This window comes from Pteropus medius, unplaced genomic scaffold (genome assembly GCF_902729225.1).
Source record: "Pteropus medius unplaced genomic scaffold, Ma_sr-lr_union100, whole genome shotgun sequence".
Taxonomy (NCBI): Eukaryota; Metazoa; Chordata; class Mammalia; order Chiroptera; family Pteropodidae; genus Pteropus; species Pteropus medius.
In genome coordinates, this window is record NW_024344240.1 from 25,002,406 (window position 1) to 25,022,478 (window position 20,073).

The window sequence follows — 20,073 nt, forward strand, 5'->3', positions numbered from 1 at the left end:
GGCAGCCTTATAAGGAAATGACAGTCCTGAGATGGAAGTGGTCAAGTGGAGGGAGCTCCTGCTGTGAGCAAGAGGTTGGCCTGTGTGACATTCGGGTTTCTTTTGAACTCCAAGAGGGTGATGCGGGCAGCTTGTGCCAAAGGTTGGTTGTTCCTTCTGTATCGTTCACATGCTGAACACCAGATAGAAAACCCCAGCAGGCCAGTCTCTGCCCAGTGGGTGTTTACAGTTGAGCAACACAGCCTAAGAAGGCCCCATGGATGGACAGAGATACTGTCTCAGCGATAGGGGCGGTGAAGGGCCCAGGAAGAGTGGGCAGGCCAGCACCCAGACATCTGAGACAGCATACTCAGTACACTTTGGATCTGAGGCTGGTGTGACATGTTGAGGTAGCTGAGGCAAGGCCAGTCTCTAGAGAGGAAGACATGAACACAAGAAATTAATAAGTGGATACGTCATTTCAACTTGGCATCATGGGCAAGCACAAAGAACACAGACCAGTTGGAATAGAGTTTTTGGTTTTTCAAACCAAACTACTCTAAAACACTCAGCTGCAATTGCTACTTGCCCTTGATAAGTAGGTGAATGTTCTTTTCAAGGCCACTTTACTCTTAGACTGTTAAATGGTTTGTCCTATCCTTTCTTCATTTACAAGAAGTCTTGAGTCTTAAGACCACACTATCTGAACCACCAGGCACCTCCTAAATAGGCTTCTATATACATAAGGCCCTTGGAAAGGGTCTGTGCTCGAAAAACTGTGAAATTGAAACAGTTGTCTTCAGTGGCCTCCCACCTCCCTGCTCAACCCCCTTCTTCCCAATCCAGGCATCTGTCCAGGATCTCACAAAAAGAAAAAGCTATGCTGTCAATATTCTGATGAATTAGTCCTTATTAAGATGGTAGTTGTTACAAGTTTAAATATGACTTCAGGTGGTTTAGATGGAGACGCCTAACAGTTAGAAAACCTTTAAGATTCATAGAAATGCTTTTTTTTCCCATCGTGGTAGAATATATATAACATAAAATTTGCCATTCTAACCATATTTAAGTGTACACTTCAGTGGCATTAATTATACTCACAATGTTATGCAACTATCACCACTGTCTATTTCCAAAGTTTTTATTCCTCGAGACAGTTTATTCCTCCCTTCAGCTACTGGTAACCTCTAATCTATTTTTTGTCTTTGAATTTGCCATTCTAGGTATTTCACATAAGTGGAATCATACAATATTTATCATTTTATGACTTGCTTTTTGCACGTAGCATAATGTCTTCAAGGCTCATCCATGTTGTAGCATGTGTCAGAACTCCATTCCTTTTTATGTCTAGTATTCCTTTGTGTGTATGTACACCACATTGTGTTTATCCAGCTGTCCACTGGTGGAAGAAAGGCTTCTTAATGGCTGTATTTTAAGTACCAGTAGAGACCCTAGGAGGGAGGAGGATTTGGGACCCCTGCTGTCCACCCTTCTAGCCACACCCTGGTGGGCACAGTAATCCAGGGTTTCAGTCAGTCCACAGACGAAAACAGCTGTGCTGTATCAGAAGGAGCACCAACCAGCCACCAGTAAACCCGAGTGTTTATCACACGGGGTAGATGTATGGCCTTGAACAAGTCCCCTTACTTTTGTATAATAAGGAGCTTAGAATGCATATCCTTATTGAAGGCCCTTTCAGCTTCTTATTTCTATAAGTCCACCAGTGTCCTAAGAGGACAGATGACAAGTCGTGTGGGGTAGAGCAGACCCTCAGGAAATTTTGTGACCTACTGAATGAATGAATGAATGAATGAATGAGAGAAGGAAGAAGTAGAGAGCGAGGAACTCTGGTATTCCAGATTCTTTATTTCCCTTCGTTAGAGAATAGTCAAGAGGGTGTAATTTGAGGTCAGATTGAATGATACTTAAGTTATGAAACATTCTGGAATACAAGGTTCTACTCAAAGCATTGTTATTGGTTTTATAGTCTTTGCATCTTGTACTGAGATGGAATTATATGACTGGGCTCCTCATCAGTTATTTTTGTGTAGAATTCTTGGAAGCTTCAATAAATACACTTTTATAAATTTAAGTGGGTGCACAGAGGCTTTCTTAGTATCAGTTCTCACACCCTGGTCTGTTATATAGCAGGTATAAGCTGTCCAGCGTTCAGCATGGATGACGGGCATCACCCAGCTGTACCATGCATGTGTCTGTGTGCAGAAATGTACATACATGAATAGACATGGCAGGCTCTTCATGATTGTCCTTGTCATAAGAGCTCTACACTGACATGGCTTCTGCTCACAAGGAGTTTATGTTCCCCTAAAGCACAAATATTAATAATCTCTTTAATGAAGGATTTTTTTTATTATAAAATCCATTTGCGTTATGGAAATCATCCGAACAATGAGGGGAGGAGCTCTTTGTTCCTGTATATGACTTGGAATCTAGCTGTGCCTTGGACAGAACTGCACACAGGCCAGGCACCAGCATCCTCACTTGCCACAGAATTTCAGAGAGTATTTGGACATCATCTACCACTTTGGAAGTGATATTCAAAGTTCCAAGAAAAACACAAAAAGCAATGATTCCTTTTCTCAAATAAAATCTTATGTAGAACTCAGCATATAAAGCCAATAAAAGCCTTCTCGATTGGTCAGGAAGAGGCGGCTACTTCTTTTCTGTGTGTGTTCTCTGTCTATGTCCCTATCAGATTAGTTCCCTGGACTCCATTCAACTGTGTTAGGACCATTGGACAACTTAGCATGTGGGTGAAATGGTGCTACTCTGGTTCAAGGGCTGGGGGAGCCAAAGCCCTACTTTCTCAGTCTTCCCTTAACCTGTAACCGCTCCCAAAACAGCACAGTATAAACGTAGGGCTCTCTGCAGCACTGTATATATTTTTAAATGCTTAACTAGTTCTTTTACAGATAAGGAAGTAGACACAGAAAAGTAAAATGACTTGCCCAAAGACATTCAGAGTCAATTGGTGTCAAAATCAAGGTTATTACCCTCAAAAGATAATTGAGTCTCTGTGCTCTAGTTTATGACATAGTTGAAAGGCAGGATATGTATATGTGAAAAGATAAATGGAAAACTAAGATAGCCTGTACTCATCAGTGTCTAATTAGTTCCACAAGTGTTTAGAAGATATCATGATTCCTGGGAACTGAGGCTCTCTCTCCACTGAATCCTTCTAAATATTTCAGACATGGGTGTGACCATGGACCCCTAGCTGCCAGTGGTAGCCCTAAGAACTGAGCAGGGAGAGAAGAAACAAAGGGAGAACAAGAGGAAAATGGAAAGGAAGCAATAAGAGGGAAGTAGAACTAGAGAGGAAGAGAAAGTAATTAAAAGGAAGATGAGAGACAGGAACCATCTGAAGTGGCAAAGCCATTACTGCTCCAAGACAGATCGGGCTTCACTCACCATCAGGGAAAGGGGTCCTCCAGGAGTCCTGGGAGATCCAGTCCCATCTATTCACAGCTTTGAAAGTCTTGGCCTGAAGTGTGGGTCTGCATTGCAGTGGAAGGGACCAGGACCCCTCCTCCCTTATGGCTTTAAAAAAAACATATATCTATATGAACATATCTATATATATATAGAAATCAAGCAAGGCAAAGCAGCCTTGTAGATGAGAGAACAAACAGACTGCTTGGTGCCGGGCAGTCTGGGTTGGGGGTACCAGTTGTTTATAGGACTTGTCTGGGAATGCTGGCTTCTCAGCACATAGGGCCCTAGAGCCTTTGGGATATTACTGTTTTCCCTACCCAGGGAGGAAGTACTCTAAGCTTGGATGCTACATGTCTCAGAAAGCTCATTGTCTAGACAACCCAGAAGGAGCTCCACAATCACTTTCAGATAATTCAGCTAGTTTTACCACACTGAAAATGAATGACTGGATGGATGGATGGATGGATGGATGGATGGATGGATGGATGGAAGGAAGGATAGATGGATAAAAGTTAACTAGCACATACGTGAACACATGAAAGTGCCTGACACCTAGTAGATACCTAATTTATGTTTGTTTCCCTTTCCTTTTCTTCCCCTCTCATCTTAACTCCAACTTTGTGAATCCCCCATTGAGTATTTTGGGGTACAGAAGAGGGTGCCCTGTCATCTTGTGCCAAACACGAAAGCTCTGACCATCATGGCGACGGGGGCTGCATGACTGATAGCCCCCCACTTCCACACATTTTTTCAGGTTGCACTGTACCCTTGTAATGTCCTTACCCTTCCAACACTATCTTAATGTTCATTTTAATTCAACGTTACCTAACTTTAAAAGACCTGAGGCTCCCACACACTGTGATTTGTACCTTGGTCACAGCCCCCAGGCAGCCTTGTCCCCAGACCAACTTTAAGATGCTCTAATGGGTAGGAAGTAAAGGATGGACAGCCTTACTCTGAGGTGCTGAATCAGTCTAACCTGTCCATTCCCTTCCTGCAGTTGCTGGCAGTACTGGGCCTCCATCAGTACACAGCCAGTGGTTCTTAAACTTCAGGTGCCTCAGAAACACCTGGAAATTGTCTGTAATGTACATTTCCAGGCTCCATAGCCAGGAGGTCTACTTCACTAGGTCTGGGTGGGGCCCAGAATTCTGCATTTTTTAAATTTCAACTGCTTCACCCAGAGATGAGGAGAGCACTAGTTGAATGTCTAGGAGATCTGGAAAGAAAGAAGGGAGCACAGGGGTGCGTGTGGGCTAACCTCTTCCTGAAGAGCTACCCATCAGACTCCCAAAACCCCAGTCTTGGAGCACCCTCCCAGTAGGCTAGGAGAAGAAGGAAGGCCTTCCTGGGCGATGCCTACCCCCGTCCCCACAATGTGGGCAGGACCTGGAGGTCTTCACTGAGCTCCACTGAGTAGATAGGAAAATAGGTCTGGAGGTTCTGAGTCGAGTGTTTCCTGGAGGCTGTGGACCAGCCCGTCCTGCTTGGAGGACCTGTGGCCAAATGCTATGTGAACTGTTGTTTTGTGGCTCCAGTGAGAAATGGGCTGAAGCTCCTGCAGAGATGAGCAGTGGAGCATGAGGGCATGCAGGCAGCCTTCGCCTGTTGGCGGCCATTAAGGCTGCACCCTGGGAATGGGTTATGGGAGAAAGCAATTAGTGGTGAGGGAAGCCAGCGAATCAGCGCAGAGTTGACTCGCTCTAACTGAGCCAATGAGGTTGTCCTATTCAGTGTGGGCTCCCAGGGACAGGAGCTGAAGCCTCAAATGCAAAGCCCTTCTTTAAGGTGGCAGAGGGAAGAAAAGACTACCTACCTCCTGACCCTTGAGAAAAGAGAGGAGCCTTTTCCACTTACTGCCCCACCTCAGTGCCTGCCTTCATCCTGAAAATGCTGATTTTCAGTGCTAACCTGGTCAATGACTTTGGAAAAAGACTTATTTTCTCAAGAAAAGAGAGAGTTCAAAATTTTGGATCCGTGTATGTGAGCAGTTTTGCCTCTGTTAAGAGATCTTCAATGCCTTGATTTCTTTGCAGCTGTGTTTTTGCTCTGTTTTGGAGAACTCAGCTAGGACACAGCCCCAAGACTATATCTGTTATCTCCAGGGTTGGTTATCTTAAAATCATGGCCTACAAATCAAGGGGGTTTTGTCTCACCCCCTTTCTCAGCACTCTTCTCCTCTATTCAGGAATTGTTTTCCTGTAGATCAAGACATTACGAGTTCCCTTCTGAGGAGGTACAATGACATGTTCCCTGATTGACTAAGTAAGATGCTTCCCCCTAAATCTGTAAATTTTCTAATATTTGAACTTTAACAGAAGATATTTGAAGACTTAGGGGGATAAACAAAACTTAATGCCCAGTGGATCAGAGTTCTAGTAGTGGAACAGACTGTGGAGTTGATAATTTGGCTTGGTGTGTGTGTGGGGGCGGGGGGGTCCTACCCAGTTTCCCTTTAGATCCTACTGATGAGGGGAGGGCAGCATTCTCCTCCACCTCCTTGTGAGATCTACTGGGGCAAAACTTCATAAATCTCTAATCTAAAGATTTTATTTTTCTCTCTCTTCTATTTTTGTTTCCTAGGAACGAGTGGAATATCTCTTTCTCATCATTTTTACTGTGGAAGCATTTTTAAAAGTAATAGCCTATGGACTTCTCTTTCACCCCAACGCTTACCTCCGCAACGGCTGGAATTTACTAGATTTTATAATTGTGGTTGTAGGGTAAGTATAGCTGCCCTTCTCTATTCCCTCCTCTCACTCCTGTCATCAACCAACACATACCTCTTTTTCCTTCTGTATTGATATCCCTTTTTGATTTGGTCACTGTGGCACTGGGCTTCAGGCCAGATAAGAGGATCTGTTAAATATCTCTTTGAATTTAGACTTTCACCAAAGGGAGAGGAGCTATTACCTAGAAATACCCCCACCATGGCTCCCACATGCACACATGTACTCATACACATGCATGCGCACACACACGAGTGAATCTGAGTGCTTTTGATGGAACCCAGGGTCCTTCATGTAGCTAGGGAGAGTCCTCTGTTTAAAGCGTTTTAGTCCATCTCCAACCACATCTGGCCCAACAGCTCCTCTGACCAACTTCCCTGCTATATCCCTGAGCAGATTTAGTTCAGCTTACCTGTGAGCATGCAGTCTATAGGCATGGGGGTGGGGCTGGCACACAAGCGCTATGGATGCCCACCCTCACCTCTACAGTGGGCTTTGCTGTGGCCCAAGAAACCAAGCTGCTTTCGACAGATGGGTGATAGGAAAACAGGGAACTATTAAGGACCAAGATAGTGAGTGACAAAACCCAAATCAAACACACCTTCCCCTTAACTCTTTGCTGCACTTTAGTAATAAGATGAGACAAAGCCAATATATGCTTTTTAATAAAAAGCAATGTAAGGAATCTTAAATAAAATTTAGAAGTAATGATTTCCTTATCAAGGAATTAGTAACTTCACAAAAAGATTCTCTAGGAAATATCTGTACCTAACAAGCCTACGTACGTTGTGTAAGATGTAATTTATCAACATACAGTTGAAGTTCCAACAACTCATTTGTTTTGTAAAGGGAGGGCACCTTTGTAGTACATTCCATTTCAAGAACAAGCTGGCTTCTTTGAGCTATCTCTTGTTACTTTGAGCCCAGAGAGTGATCAAGTTATGGCCACCTTGTGTTTTTACTCTCTCGAAATCCCAACAGACTTCAGTTTCAAGGTCAATATGTCGTTAGGCTCTTATCCCAAGAAACTATTTTCATGAATTCTTTTGTGCTATCCTGGTGAAGACCTAGACCTCTGTGGCTTTTCCAGAGCACTCACTACTTGTGATCTCCTGGGAGCTTCTGGTTTTTTCTGCAGGAAATAATACAAGAGCAAATCAAGGTCATTTAGAAGTTATTTCCTTGTCTTTGGCCATCTGGATGGCTTATTAGGGTTATTTGGAACTGTTTTAGAGTTTTTTCTTTGTTATCTTTTTTTTTTTTGCCTAACCAATGAATAACACACTTTTGCCACATTAACATCAGGGACATTTGGGTGGCATCAGGAGCACTAAAGTTAAAGTATTCACCAGGTAGAGATCTGGCTTCAGGGGATTTGGAGTGAAGAGGCAGCTATATGAGAGATTTTGCTGCTTCTGTTCATGCCAGAATAAACGAAAAGTGCCTTGAGTTAACTCAGTAAACTATAGTAAAGATCTTTAGGGTGGGTTGTTTCAAATGCCCCTAAAGCCCTTTTAAATCCAGAATCTACTTCAAGGCCTGAGTCTCCTGGGAAGCTTTCACACATGCATAGAAAAGAGCCTCAGACTGAGGTCTGATCCTTCTGAGGCTGATAGAGAGTTGGGGGCGCTTCGCTGGGACTGATTTTGTCTAGGCAGAGACTCTGCATCTTCTTCTGTTTATGAATGAGTTGGAGTTGACTAGGTACAATGCTGCACCCCATTCATGGCCTCAACTTCAGCCCAGGAGGTAGGAACAGGAAGCACCTGGTAGACATCAAACAGCAGCCTGGGGAGGAAGGGAGCAAGTGCCTGGCCACAGGCTGCACACTGGGCCGCCCTACTTGTCTCCAGCTTGTTAGGTCCTTCCTACATCCCCTAGACTGCTCCACCTCCTCCAACCCAGAGGGCAGCTTTTTGGGGGTCAGCCCAGATGCTAGTCACATCTCCCTGGGGTCTAGACCATGACACTGATGAAAAGAGGGAAGCATTCAGGTTTGGCATTCTTCCAAGAGATGCCTCTGGTTGACTAAGCCACTGAGGTTATGATGCTAGCAATTGCTCACTTTGTGGTTCGTCATGACCGTTTGAGTTTTTTTCCCCTACTAATCTCACACACGGCCATATTTGGCAGCTAGTTTCTCTTCTCAAAGACTATTAGTCCTAGGGGTTTTCCAACCAGTCTAAATCTCAGCCCATCCTTCTAACTCAGCAAATGATACACATGGCCCCACAAAAGGTATAACTCAGCCACTTCTCTCCGGCCATACCTACTTTTCCTGCTGCCTTTACATTATCAAGTGAATATCCCTGTTTCTCTTGCATCTCCTGGGAAATATCTGCTCTCCTTGCCCCACCCCCTTCCCCTGCCACAGCTACTTAGGGGAAGGTCTGTTCTGGCCTCCTGCACATCAGGGGAGTCTGCCTTGCCCAGCAAGAGCTGAGCGCACCTGCCTGCTGCCTGAGCGTCAGGCTGAGGGCCACTCTCTCACCTTGGCAATACCAGCCCAGTACCCTGTGACAATAGGCATTTTATTCTTCTCCATAGACCTTTCCCATTTCATTCCTAAAGTGGAGCTATCTCCTTGGTATGATGGGGGAGATGGGACTGCTGCATGAATGTGGAGAGGGCTTCAGAGACCTCTGTGAGCTACCTCCCACAGCCCTACCCCAAGAACCACGGAATTTCCTCTGTAGCTCTACCTACTCGAGAGATTCTGCTGCAGCCACAAAGGCTTTTCTATGTCTCTATCTCCCTCCCAATATGTTGGCCCTGCCTTTCTGACTCGCCGGGCCCTCTAGAGCCTCAGTGTCCTCTAATGTCCAGCTAAGGAACTGCCAGACATGCCTCCTGGAGAAGTCCCCCTCACCCCCAAGCATTCACACCTGAACCCAGCCCTTAGGGACAGGCAGGCACGAGACTGTGGTTTCGCCTTCACAGTGTCTAATCGAGGAGAAACACAGCAATCCCTGCAGACCAAGACAAATATCTCCTAGACCCATTCCTGGATTTTCTACCCCTTCCAAATTAAAAGCGGACACTTATTAAAGCATGTGCATCAAGTTGGGGCAGGGGTTAAAAAAGAAGAAAGTTGTCCAATCTCTGCTCCCTTTGCTGAATAACATTTTGTGAACACCGTGTACTCTGATAAGCATATTGCTTTCTTCCAGGAAATACTTAGCAACCAAATCTGGTTTGGATTTGGAATGCTGTTTGACAAACTTACAAACTGGTCTCCATTTCAATGATCTAGACTTCAGTGGAAAGAACATTTCTCTGTGGAGAAAAGAGCATGCTCCCCCATCCTGGCAGCCTCGGCCTGGGATTTAAGACATCTCCAATTAAGGCGTAAAACCATCAAATTGCCAAGCTGAGGTGAAAGAATCATGGAGAGGAGAGAGACTTTAGATGTGTTCTGGCCAGGATTATCAAACTGCTTTTAGCTGTAGAGCCCATTGTTCAAACAAAGCCTTACTCAGAGGCCCAATGCATATAATGGATCAAAGAAGGGAAGCCACTCCGTAAAATATGGGGAAAGGAGCCAGAATTCCAGTCACTCATCTCTGGCCTCTCTGCCCAAGAAGTCTCCGAGGAGCACCATGGAGAACAGTTTGAAAATCCTCAGTTTAGACCAATGGCTTGCTGGGCCCTGTGTGGATCTGAGCTTCTGCAAAGCTAAGCCCCTAGCTGCAGCCTCCCAGGTCCAGGTCTGGTGCCCTGGGGCATGAGTCCTTTAAGGCTCGAGCCTCACCCTCAAAATGAAGTTGCCCTGGCCCTGAGTTCAGATCTGATGTGGGGACCCAGCTCTGATCCCCAAGCTTCCTTCTGGACCCCAGGCTGTGACCCAGCACACACTATGTAACAGTGACTCCATGTACAAAGGACAGAAATTGCCCCTACATACCCTTTTCCCTATTTTTCTTGGTTACCACAGAAAGTCCAGTCCTCCAGACTCCCATCCCATATGGTCGGTGCATCCTCCGATCTAACCCCTTCTCTCTACCCAACTCCTGAATCCTTCCCACTGTGCCCCCCACAGTCTGTATCCCATTCGGGGGCCACAGACATTTTCTGTAAAGGGCCAGGAACAACTTTTCAGTTTTGAGAGCCATGCAGTCTCTGTCCCAAATGTTCGTTCAGTTCTGTAGAGAGAAAGCAGCAATGTGTAAATGATGGGTGCAGCTGAATTTCAGTCAAACTGTAAGTGGCCCAAGTGCTGCCCTGAATCCTCAGGTTCGTTCTGGTCACTCTCTTCACAAGGTATGGCTCTACCTTGAGGGTCTTAGTTCCCTTGAAGTCGCTAGAGGTGGCCACTTCCTCTCCCAGATGCCCCCTTCCACGGCCTGGAGTTCAGGAGATGGCCCCGCTTTCTCCTTATTTCTGCTTTCAGACCACAGTTCCTCCCCCTAAAAACCTCCAATTTTAGTGGTTGTGTCACCAGATTCTTCTACTCCCCTCTGCCCCACTTCTCCTTATTGCAGGCCTCTACAGACCTTTAAGTCATTCCTCATTCCTTGAAGACAAGAGCTCTTGGCCCACTCCCACTCTCCCACACTCCTTACTCCTGCCACCGCCCTCCAGGAGCTTCTGGGTTCCCAAGCTTCTTCCTTAGGGATCCTGACTCTGTTCTATCTCAGCTGCCCACTCCCATGGTTATAGCCAATACCCCTGCCATAACTAATAACTCATCTTCCTTATAACCTCAAACCAAACATCCTACTCTCTAAACAATATGACCCATCTTTCCAGCTTACTCCCTTCGGCATTTTCCTCCAACAATCCATTAATCCATGCCATCATTTTCTCTGTTCCTCCTTCCATTATGTGCACTCCTCCTTCCAACCAGCTTAGATGCCATGCCCCATCGTTATAATCTTTCACTTGCATTTATACTCAACTTCCTACTCCTCTCTTCATTTATCTTGCTCACTAACTCTAATCTAATCTGACTAGATAGAGATCTATACCTGAAGCTGTGCAATTGAAAAGGGTAGAGAAATATAGAAAGCTGAGCTGATGGGTCTCACTTGACCCATCACTCATGACCACCAACCTCAAATAGGCCCATGGTGATACCTGCCATTCCTGCTACATGTCCCTACTCATTCACTCTTCCACTTTCCTTGATGATTCTTTCGTATCTTTGCCTTTCCCTTCAAACTTCCAGTACCTCCTCCTCTTTCATGTTTTCATCTGATGACCTTGCTACCTGTTTCCCTGGGAAAACAGATGCAATCAGAAGAGACTTTTCATGCTTTCCCACAACCACATTTGTGCCCCTAAAATGTACCTTCCTACCTGAACTATGGTAAACCTCCCTGCCTCTATCTAAGTCCAGCACCCCTAAATGTGCATTAGGTCCCCTTCCTGCCTACTGAAGGACATCAGTCCTTCCAGTAATTGTTCCCTCTAGAATCTGCATCATCAAATTGTCTGTCTCTGTTAGATGATTCCCATCACATATAAAAATGCAGTCGTATCTCCATTTAAAAATAAACAAAACTCTTGATTCCGTATCTCCTTCCAGTAACCACCATTTTACCTCTACTCTCTTTTAGAGCAAAATTCCTCAGAGGAGTTGTCTGCACAGTAGCCACCAGCCACATGTGGCCATTCAGTACCTCAAATGTGGCTAATCTGAATTGAGATATGCTGTATGTGTAAAATGCACAGTAGATTTCAAAGATTTAGAATAAAACACAGGGTGATAAATATCTCATTAATAATTATTTATGTTTACTACAGGTGAAATGATAATATTTTGGTTATGCAGGATTAAATAAAATATATTGTCACAGTTAATTTCACTTTTTTTTTCTTTTTTAATGTGGCTACTCGAAAATTTAATTTACACATGTGGTTCATATTTGTGGCTTGCATTATGTTTCTATTGGACAGAGCTGTCTGTTCTCCCTGTCTTCAATTTCTCTTCCTATCCTCTCTCAAACGTGTATCTATTAGGCTTTTGTCCCCATCATGCCACCAAAACCTGTTTTCAAGGTCTCAGTGGCCTTTATGTTGCAAAATCCAGTGGACAGTGGCCCATCCTTGTACCTGCAGCACTTGATGCAGTTAACCAGTATCTTCTCACGACTACTTCCTTCACAGCCCACCATTTCAGCCACTTAGTGGTTTCTCCTCTCCTTGACGCCTCAATTTGGGAGCCCAAGGCTCAGTCCTATCATGTCTTCTCTTTCTACACTAGCCTCCTAGGCAGTCTCATCGGATTTGACTTTAATACAATCTATACAAGTATCAATTTTTTGTCTCCAGCCTGGACTCCCCATCTCTCAGAACTCTAGACTCAATAGATCCTACTCAAGATATCTATTCAGATGTCCAAACAAGAATTCAAACTTTAAAAAGTTCAAAATAGAACACTTGATGTCCATTCCATCATACCTCATCCTTCCAGTTGCTCAAGCCAAAACTGTTGGAATGATCTTTTATTATTCTGTCTTTCTCACACCTCACATCCAGTTCATCAGCCTATCCCATCACCTCTATCTTAAAATAAATCCAGAATCCGACCATTTCTCACCATCTCCAACACTACCATCTAGTCTAAGCCTCTTCATCTGGATTAATACAGCAGCCTGCTGTGTTCTTGTCCCACTACAGGCTATTCTCCCCACAGCATCAGAGTCATTCTTTTAAAACTTTAGTCAGGTTATGTCACTGTCCTGTTCAAAACCCTCCAATGGCTTCCAACTCAGAGAGAAAACCAAGCACCTGATAGGATCCCCTCCTTCCTCTCCAACTTCATCTACCACTGTACTCCATTTCCCTGCTTTGCTCCAGCCGCCCTGCCACTTGTCCCTCTAATGCACTCCCAAGCTCCTCCCTCAGTCCCTTTGCATCAACTGTTTCCTCTGCCTGGAACAGTCCCAGCAGCGAGCTCCGTGTCCATTCCTGCACTTTCTTTAGGCCTCTGCTTAAATGTCAGCTAAGGAGCAAGTTCCTTTCCTAGACTTTTGATATCAGACAGGAAGGCCTCTCACCCTGACCACTGCAGAATCCCTTTTCTTGCAGCATTTGTCTTCTTAGAACTTATCACTCTCTAAATGTGATCTACAATAACTGATTACTTGGTTTATTGTCTCCCTCATTAGAATATAAACTCTAGGAGGAATAGGATTCTTTCTATTTTGCTATAGCCCCAGTGTCTAGAACAATACCTGGTGCATAGTAAATGTTCTTATTTGTTGGAGGAATGAATATACAAACTTAAACACAGTGGCAGAGCTGAAATCTCCATGTCTCAATCATATGCCTTAATGTGTGGTTTTGCTCCTGCTAGAAACTTACTCATTTAACCATTTAATCATTTATTCATTTGTTCAACATATTTCTGTTGAATATCAGTTATGTGCCAGCCCAAAGTAGATTTCTTTAGTATCATTTATTTGTGCCCAGATACAAATCAAAGAGAGAGAGTGCTAGGAGGAAGGAGGTGGACAAAGAAGAGAGAAAATGTGGTTGCAGTCCACATGAAGGCCGGAGCTAAGATACCACAGAGGGGGCCGAGGGTACCCCAAAGGGACAGGGGCTCTGGTAGCAAACTTTCTTTGCTTTACACTCTGTCCAGGGCTGCCTAGCTCACACAAAGCCAGATGTGTTCTCTGTTTTATGATGGCAAAGAGCCTGCCCGTCACCTCTCTCAGATCTCTCTAGTGGTTATGCCCTTGGGAGGAGTCCACACTGATGGACTGTCAACTTTTATGGCCACTGACCCTCCAAGGCACACACCTGGCACTTGCTCCTGGGCTGGAGACAGCTGCAAACTCTGCTATCCCAGGCTTCCTTCAGAGAATTCAGAGCCCAGCTGGGCAAAGAAACACTGTCCTGACAGCTCCTTCTCTCCTTTCTCTCTTCTAGGCTTTTTAGTGCAATTTTAGAACAAGCAACCAAAGCTGATGGGGCCAATGCTCTAGGAGGGAAAGGGGCTGGATTTGATGTGAAGGCTCTGAGGGCGTTTCGCGTGCTGCGCCCCTTGCGGCTGGTGTCCGGAGTCCCGAGTAAGTAAAGCCATTATCCTTGTTTACAACACTGTGTGGTCACCACCTTCTGCTTTCCTTCACTGAATTGCCAAGAGCGCTTTGCAAAGGAACCTGATTTCACATAAATGGAGGTTTTTTCTTAAATGAATTCCTCTGCTTTAAAAATCCCAACTCTGAAGTGAGTCCATTAAAACACACTGCGGCCCCAGCTTATGTAAACATCTAGAAAAATATCACAGCAGTCACATAGCCAAATGAAGACAGCCCACACAGAGAAAACAGTCCCGTGGCCATCTGAGCCATCCCTGCAAGGCCCTGAGCTGGGAATTTAAGTGTATTTGCAGCAGAAGAGCCACGTGAGCAGAGACAGCTAATCCCCAAGGCTCACAGGGTATTTTAGCCAATGAGATTATCTCTACTTTCTGTATTTTCCAAAGAACAATCAGAAAAGCATCAGTGGATGGTCTAAAAGTTCTTTAAGTTCTATTTTGCCATTTCTTCCAGTGCCCTCCTCCTTTCATATCAGAAGGGCCATCTCTGGCCTCAGAAGCCCTATTTATGGACTTCACCTGTCATTATGAGAACTAGTTTCACCCACGGGGTGGAGGGTATTCAGCAATCACAGTTAGGTGGATGGGTGTTAGAGAGATATGGTTTATTAGGATAGCAGTCACATGGACAGCTCCCCTTCCACTGTGCCTCCAGAAGCCTGTCCCATTATGGATGAGGCCCGGGCACTGAACTCAGAAGCTTAGGGCACCTGCATCAGCCCCAGTAAACCTCAGCCTAAATTGTTCCTGGAGGCTAAGTCAGCTTTTGGAAAACTTATGCTTCTTCTCCTTGTTCAATTTATGGTATCTGAGCAAATTCTGGACTTGTTTGCTGAGACTTTACACTCTCAAGTCAGCTCTATCAGATCCAGCCCAAGACTCAAGGCAGAGGAGATCCTTATGACCAGGCTGAAAGCAAACTAGGGTTGGAGATGGGGCCAGGGGACAGGAAAACAAAGAGGTGCTCTGAACAGCCTTTACCACCTGCACCAGAGGTGGAGTACTTGGTGACATTATACTGCTTGGTGATATCTCTTAGAGTCACAAAACCGTAGTAATGTGAGGGGCTTTATAGTAACCTGGTCAGTCCTTTTTAATGTGCACAGAATAGTAAAAAGATCTTCCCAAAGTAACTTAATTAATCAGCAGCAGAGCAGGACTAGAACCAGGTCTCCTGTCTTTCAAACCAACTCTTTCCTACCATACCACACGACCTCTTGTAAAAAATTAACCCTTGATTATCTTAGGCTTTTACACATATATCCTGTCTCTTCGATTACATTACAAGGCCTTTGAAGCCCAGAACTGTGCCTTATATTGTCTTTGATTCCTGCACAATGCCTAGAATGGTCTCTGCACAAGGTAGGGGAATTTACTGGAAAATGAAGCAAGTGTTACCCTGTTTTGTTGTTGTTGTTGTTGTTGATTTGCAGTGAGGTCTCTTGGGAAAAGTTTGCAGCCTGTGTTAAACCCATAAGTGAACATATTGCTAAGCCACCCAAGCACATTGAAAGAAGAGTCTCTCTACTTGGCCTTAATCCTTTTGGGACATCTAGGAATAGAAACAATATTATGATAGCCAAGACCCAATTCCCCTCTCATGAAGCCTAAATTATTTGGATTTTCTTGGTCAATCAGCCATAATTCAATAAACCAAAATCAAGGAATGAGAAAGCAGGGTGAAAATGACTTTGATCGTTGATATTAAGGAGCTTATCATGTTGGTGCGACTAATGTGTCAGTGATAGGAACTATGAATTGATTCTAAACTTTAGCCAACCAAGCTACAAGGGACATAATGAATCTTACCCTTCTGTGTTTATTGGGGGTCTATCATTTCAGAGCATTGTGCTAGGTATGAGGACATATCATAAAGAATAAATATGGTCCTTTCACTTGAGGAATACAACAGTCTAATAAAAGAATATATCAGTCAGATTTTTGCTACAGGAACAAACAATTCTAAACTCACAGTGGCTTAAAACTGGGAACACTCATATCTGGCTCATGGTACATGAGGCTGTCGTCAGCCAGCTGCAGCCATTCTGGGCTCAACTGGGTCTTTGGGCTTGACCAGGTGCTGTATGTCATCTCATTCCAGAGCCCAGATTGAAGAAGTGTCTAGCATGTAGGACATGTGGTTCTCATGGAAGAGGGCATATGCTCACAAAGGGGGCATAGAGCTAAACCACAGAAGCATATTTTAGGCTTTTTCTTAAATATGGCTTATATCACAGCTGCTCACATTCAAGTAGCCAAAGCAAGTCACATAGCTATCTTTGTCCCAAAGATAATGGGACAAAGAAGTATGCTATACCTACAGAGAAGCATGGGCAAATAATTATGAACAAATAGTACAATCCATCACAAAGATGTTGAGATTGTTATTAACAGAAATAGTTACAGTAATTACTCTAGTATAAAAATTCTTAATTAGAGATGCATATGATCGAAAGCCATTCACGCTTCAGCGCATTAAAAGGGAGAATCAAGTTAGATAGAATAGCTGGGGTTCCTCTGTAGAAGAAACTTTTTAAAGAAGGTATCTTGTCTTTCCATATGCAGGTAAATAATGGTAGAACTGTATTGTGGTCAGGAAGAGGTAACGCTTCTTGGAATTCTCTTATCAAGAAGATGAAGACATGATATAGCACTTCAAATATAAGACCCTGATATTACCTGCCATGCAGTTCAAGGAGATATTTTTGTCATTAAATATAATGACAGTGAGATGGTTTTGCAGTTGTGGCAGCCTTGCAGGTAACTTCATATTTATGCATAGGGCTAATGACTGTGCTTTATTTTCTGTGAGTCACTAATGAAAAGAGAATAGAATAGCTCTTTTTGGAGTTTAAAGAAAGGGCTAATCCAGCCTTTCACCCTTTCAGAATAGAATAGTGTCTGTGGGACTTTTTGAAATAGTAAACTATGTAGACCAAGGTGAATAAGTGCACTGTACTAGTTTGGCTTATATTTTCTAGGAAAACATCAGCAATATCTCCTATACTACAAACCTAGACAAATGCCTTCTTCTCCCATTTCTCATAACTCTAGGTTGTCTCCTTTTATATTTCAGCAAAACTCTTCAAAAGAGTTGCCTTTTACCTATTGTCTCCTCATTCTTGTCTTCCCATTCCCTCTTGAATCCACTCCATTCAGGCTTCCTCCTCCGTTACGGCATCAAAGTATCTCTTGTTGAATCCACCATGATTTCCATGTTACAGAACCCAGTGGCCAATCTGGTGCTGTTTCGTTTGGTCTGTCTGCAGCATTGGATTGTCTCTTATCTTTGAACCATTATGATCACTTGGCTTCTGGGACTCTGTTCTTTCTTAGTTCTGCCCTTACTTCACCTGTTTTTCCTTCTCGGAATTATATGCTGATTTCCCCCTAATCTTCCCATCCTCTTAACATCAGAGAGATCCAAGTTCAATCCTCAGACCTCTTCTCTGTCTACATTCACACCCTATTATTATGTCTAGTCTCATGGTGTTGGGTATTATCTATATATCTTCTAAAGCTGCCAACTGTATGTGACCAGCTCAGACCTCTCCTCTAAATTCCAGATGTGTACACCTTTCCTACTCCATTCCTTGAATCAGATAGTTAATAAGCATCTTGAATTTAACCACATTCATAACAGAACTCCCAATCTTCCCAAAACCTTTCCCATCTTGAAAAATGTCAATCTCATTCTTCCAACTATTCAGGCCAAAAATCTTTGACTTATTTCATTCTTTCACCCTTTGTAGCCAGTCCATCAGAAAATTCTATCAGCCAGACCTTTAAAATATATCAAGAATTGGACTGTTTCTTACCATTTCCACATTTACTTTGGTGCCAGCCACCATCATCTCATACCCGGATTATCACAGCAGCCTCCTAACAGGATTCTCTGCTTCTACCCTTGCCCTTTGTCAGAGCCTTGTCTTGACACAGCAGCTAAAATGGTCCTCTTAAAATACAAGTCCTCTTATAATACATGTCTCTGTTCTTCTTAGAACTCTCCAAGGCTTCCCTAACTCACTGAGATTCAAAGTCCCACAAGGGCCTACACAATCTCCCCCACTCTTTCCCTGACCTCATCTCCTTTCACCCGTCCTTTCTCTCCCTCTTCACCCACCTCAGTGACCTCCTTGCTGTGCCTCCCACATTCCGAGCTCACTACCACTGTAGGGCCTTTGCACCAGCTGCTTCTTCCATCCAGACACCCTTACTCAGCTATCCACATAGCTGGCCTGCTTGCCTCTTCAGTCTCTGCTGAAATGTCATCTTATCAGAGAGACCTTCCCTCACCACCCATTTCAGCCTCCTCACTCTTCTTATGCTCCTTCTTGCTTTGTTCCCCCATATCACTTTTCACTATCTGTCATACTATATATTAACTTGTCTATTTATTACTTCTTGCCTCACGAGAATATAACCTCCATGAGGACAATTTTTGTTTATTTTGTTTACTGCTATATCCTCAGCATCTACAATGCCAGATAAAACTTTGTAGAATAAATGGATATCGTTACACAGCCCCCTGATGGCTGAGTGGCAGCACTACACATAGCAATTACTAAGAAGTAACTGGCTCACTGAAATGATGCTAATGCTAAAAGATTTTCCATTTATGTGTGCCTTTTTTAGCTTTTCCAAAGTGTTTTTACTTCTTTTATCTTATTTAGTCTTCATGACAATTCTGTGATATATAGATATACACATAGGAGATATGTAAATATTTAAGTGGTTATTTCTTAAATAAGTTAATTGGATGGTTTGTGGGATTTGTGACACTAAGCCCAAAAAGTTGTCATTATTTTTTAAATGTCTCTATGTGTATTAAATACCATTGAAATCTTAAGATCACAGATTATAGAGGGGGAGGGATGATTGTGAGGGTACAAGTCTGTGAGTCATTTATTAATTTGTTCAACAAAACCTACTGAGTGCCTAATTTATGTAAGATTTTACTAGTCATCACAGCAGATACAGAAATGAGTCAGATGCTCAGTGTATCTCAAAGAGCCTGAAGTGTAGAAGAAAATATGTTCATAGAATTGATGGTATGGAACAAAAATTGGAGTGTGCCAAAAAAAAAAAAGCTCAAGTAAGAAATGATGAGTTCCGTAATGAGTTCAACTTTGCAATTGGGATGCCATAGGTTTGGGAGTAAAGATGGAGAATCAGGAAAGCCTTCTTGGAGGAGGTAATAGTTGGGATGGATCTTGAAGTTGATAAGCAAGGAGGGACATTCCAGGAAATTATAAAAAGGAGAGAGCATAAATATGCCTGTCGAGTAGTACCCAGTAAGGTTAGAAGGTTTAGGGGTTGATTTTACGGTGAATGTAGAAATCAGTTGAGTCTTTCAATGCAATTCTATATAATTGCAAAATTTGTCCATTTTGCTTCATCAGGACTCTTCTATAATAGAGGATATCAATTCCTACTGCTCACGAGGCTTCACTCTCCCGCACAGAATTGCTGTGAAGCATGCATGTCATACCAAAGGACAAGTCATATCGAACAATAAACATTATACAATGAACTTGAACAATAAATGTGGAAGGTTATGATTAAATATTCGCAATGTATATGTAAGGAATACATTTGTTTGTGGAGCAATAAGCAAAGAGTCATTTTCTCCTTTCTGTATAATCCCATATGCCTTCCTGGAGAAGAATTTTCAGGAGTGGACTAAATAAAGAAAGCAGACAGAGGGAGATGAGAAAGTGTCTTAGATTTGTGAGGTCTTAGACAAAAATGCACAGCAGACCAGACTTGACCCGAAAAAAAGGAAGGCGATTGAATAGTCACCTCCATGCAAGACCAGCACCAGCCTTGAAAAATACCATCCACTCACTATGAACACTT

General features: G+C 43.5%; 1 protein-coding gene across 3 annotated transcripts in view; it reads left to right on the forward strand.

The window, feature by feature from the left end:
* Positions 1-20,073, forward strand: part of CACNA1C (calcium voltage-gated channel subunit alpha1 C) — a 611,706-nt gene that overhangs the window by 365,586 nt on the left and 226,047 nt on the right. For all 3 annotated transcript variants that reach the window (XM_039869216.1, XM_039869218.1, XM_039869219.1), the window contains exons 4-5: positions 6,019-6,158; positions 14,043-14,182. In XM_039869216.1, coding sequence (XP_039725150.1) covers positions 6,019-6,158; positions 14,043-14,182 — 280 coding nt within the window. The remainder of the gene's footprint in view (positions 1-6,018; positions 6,159-14,042; positions 14,183-20,073) is intronic.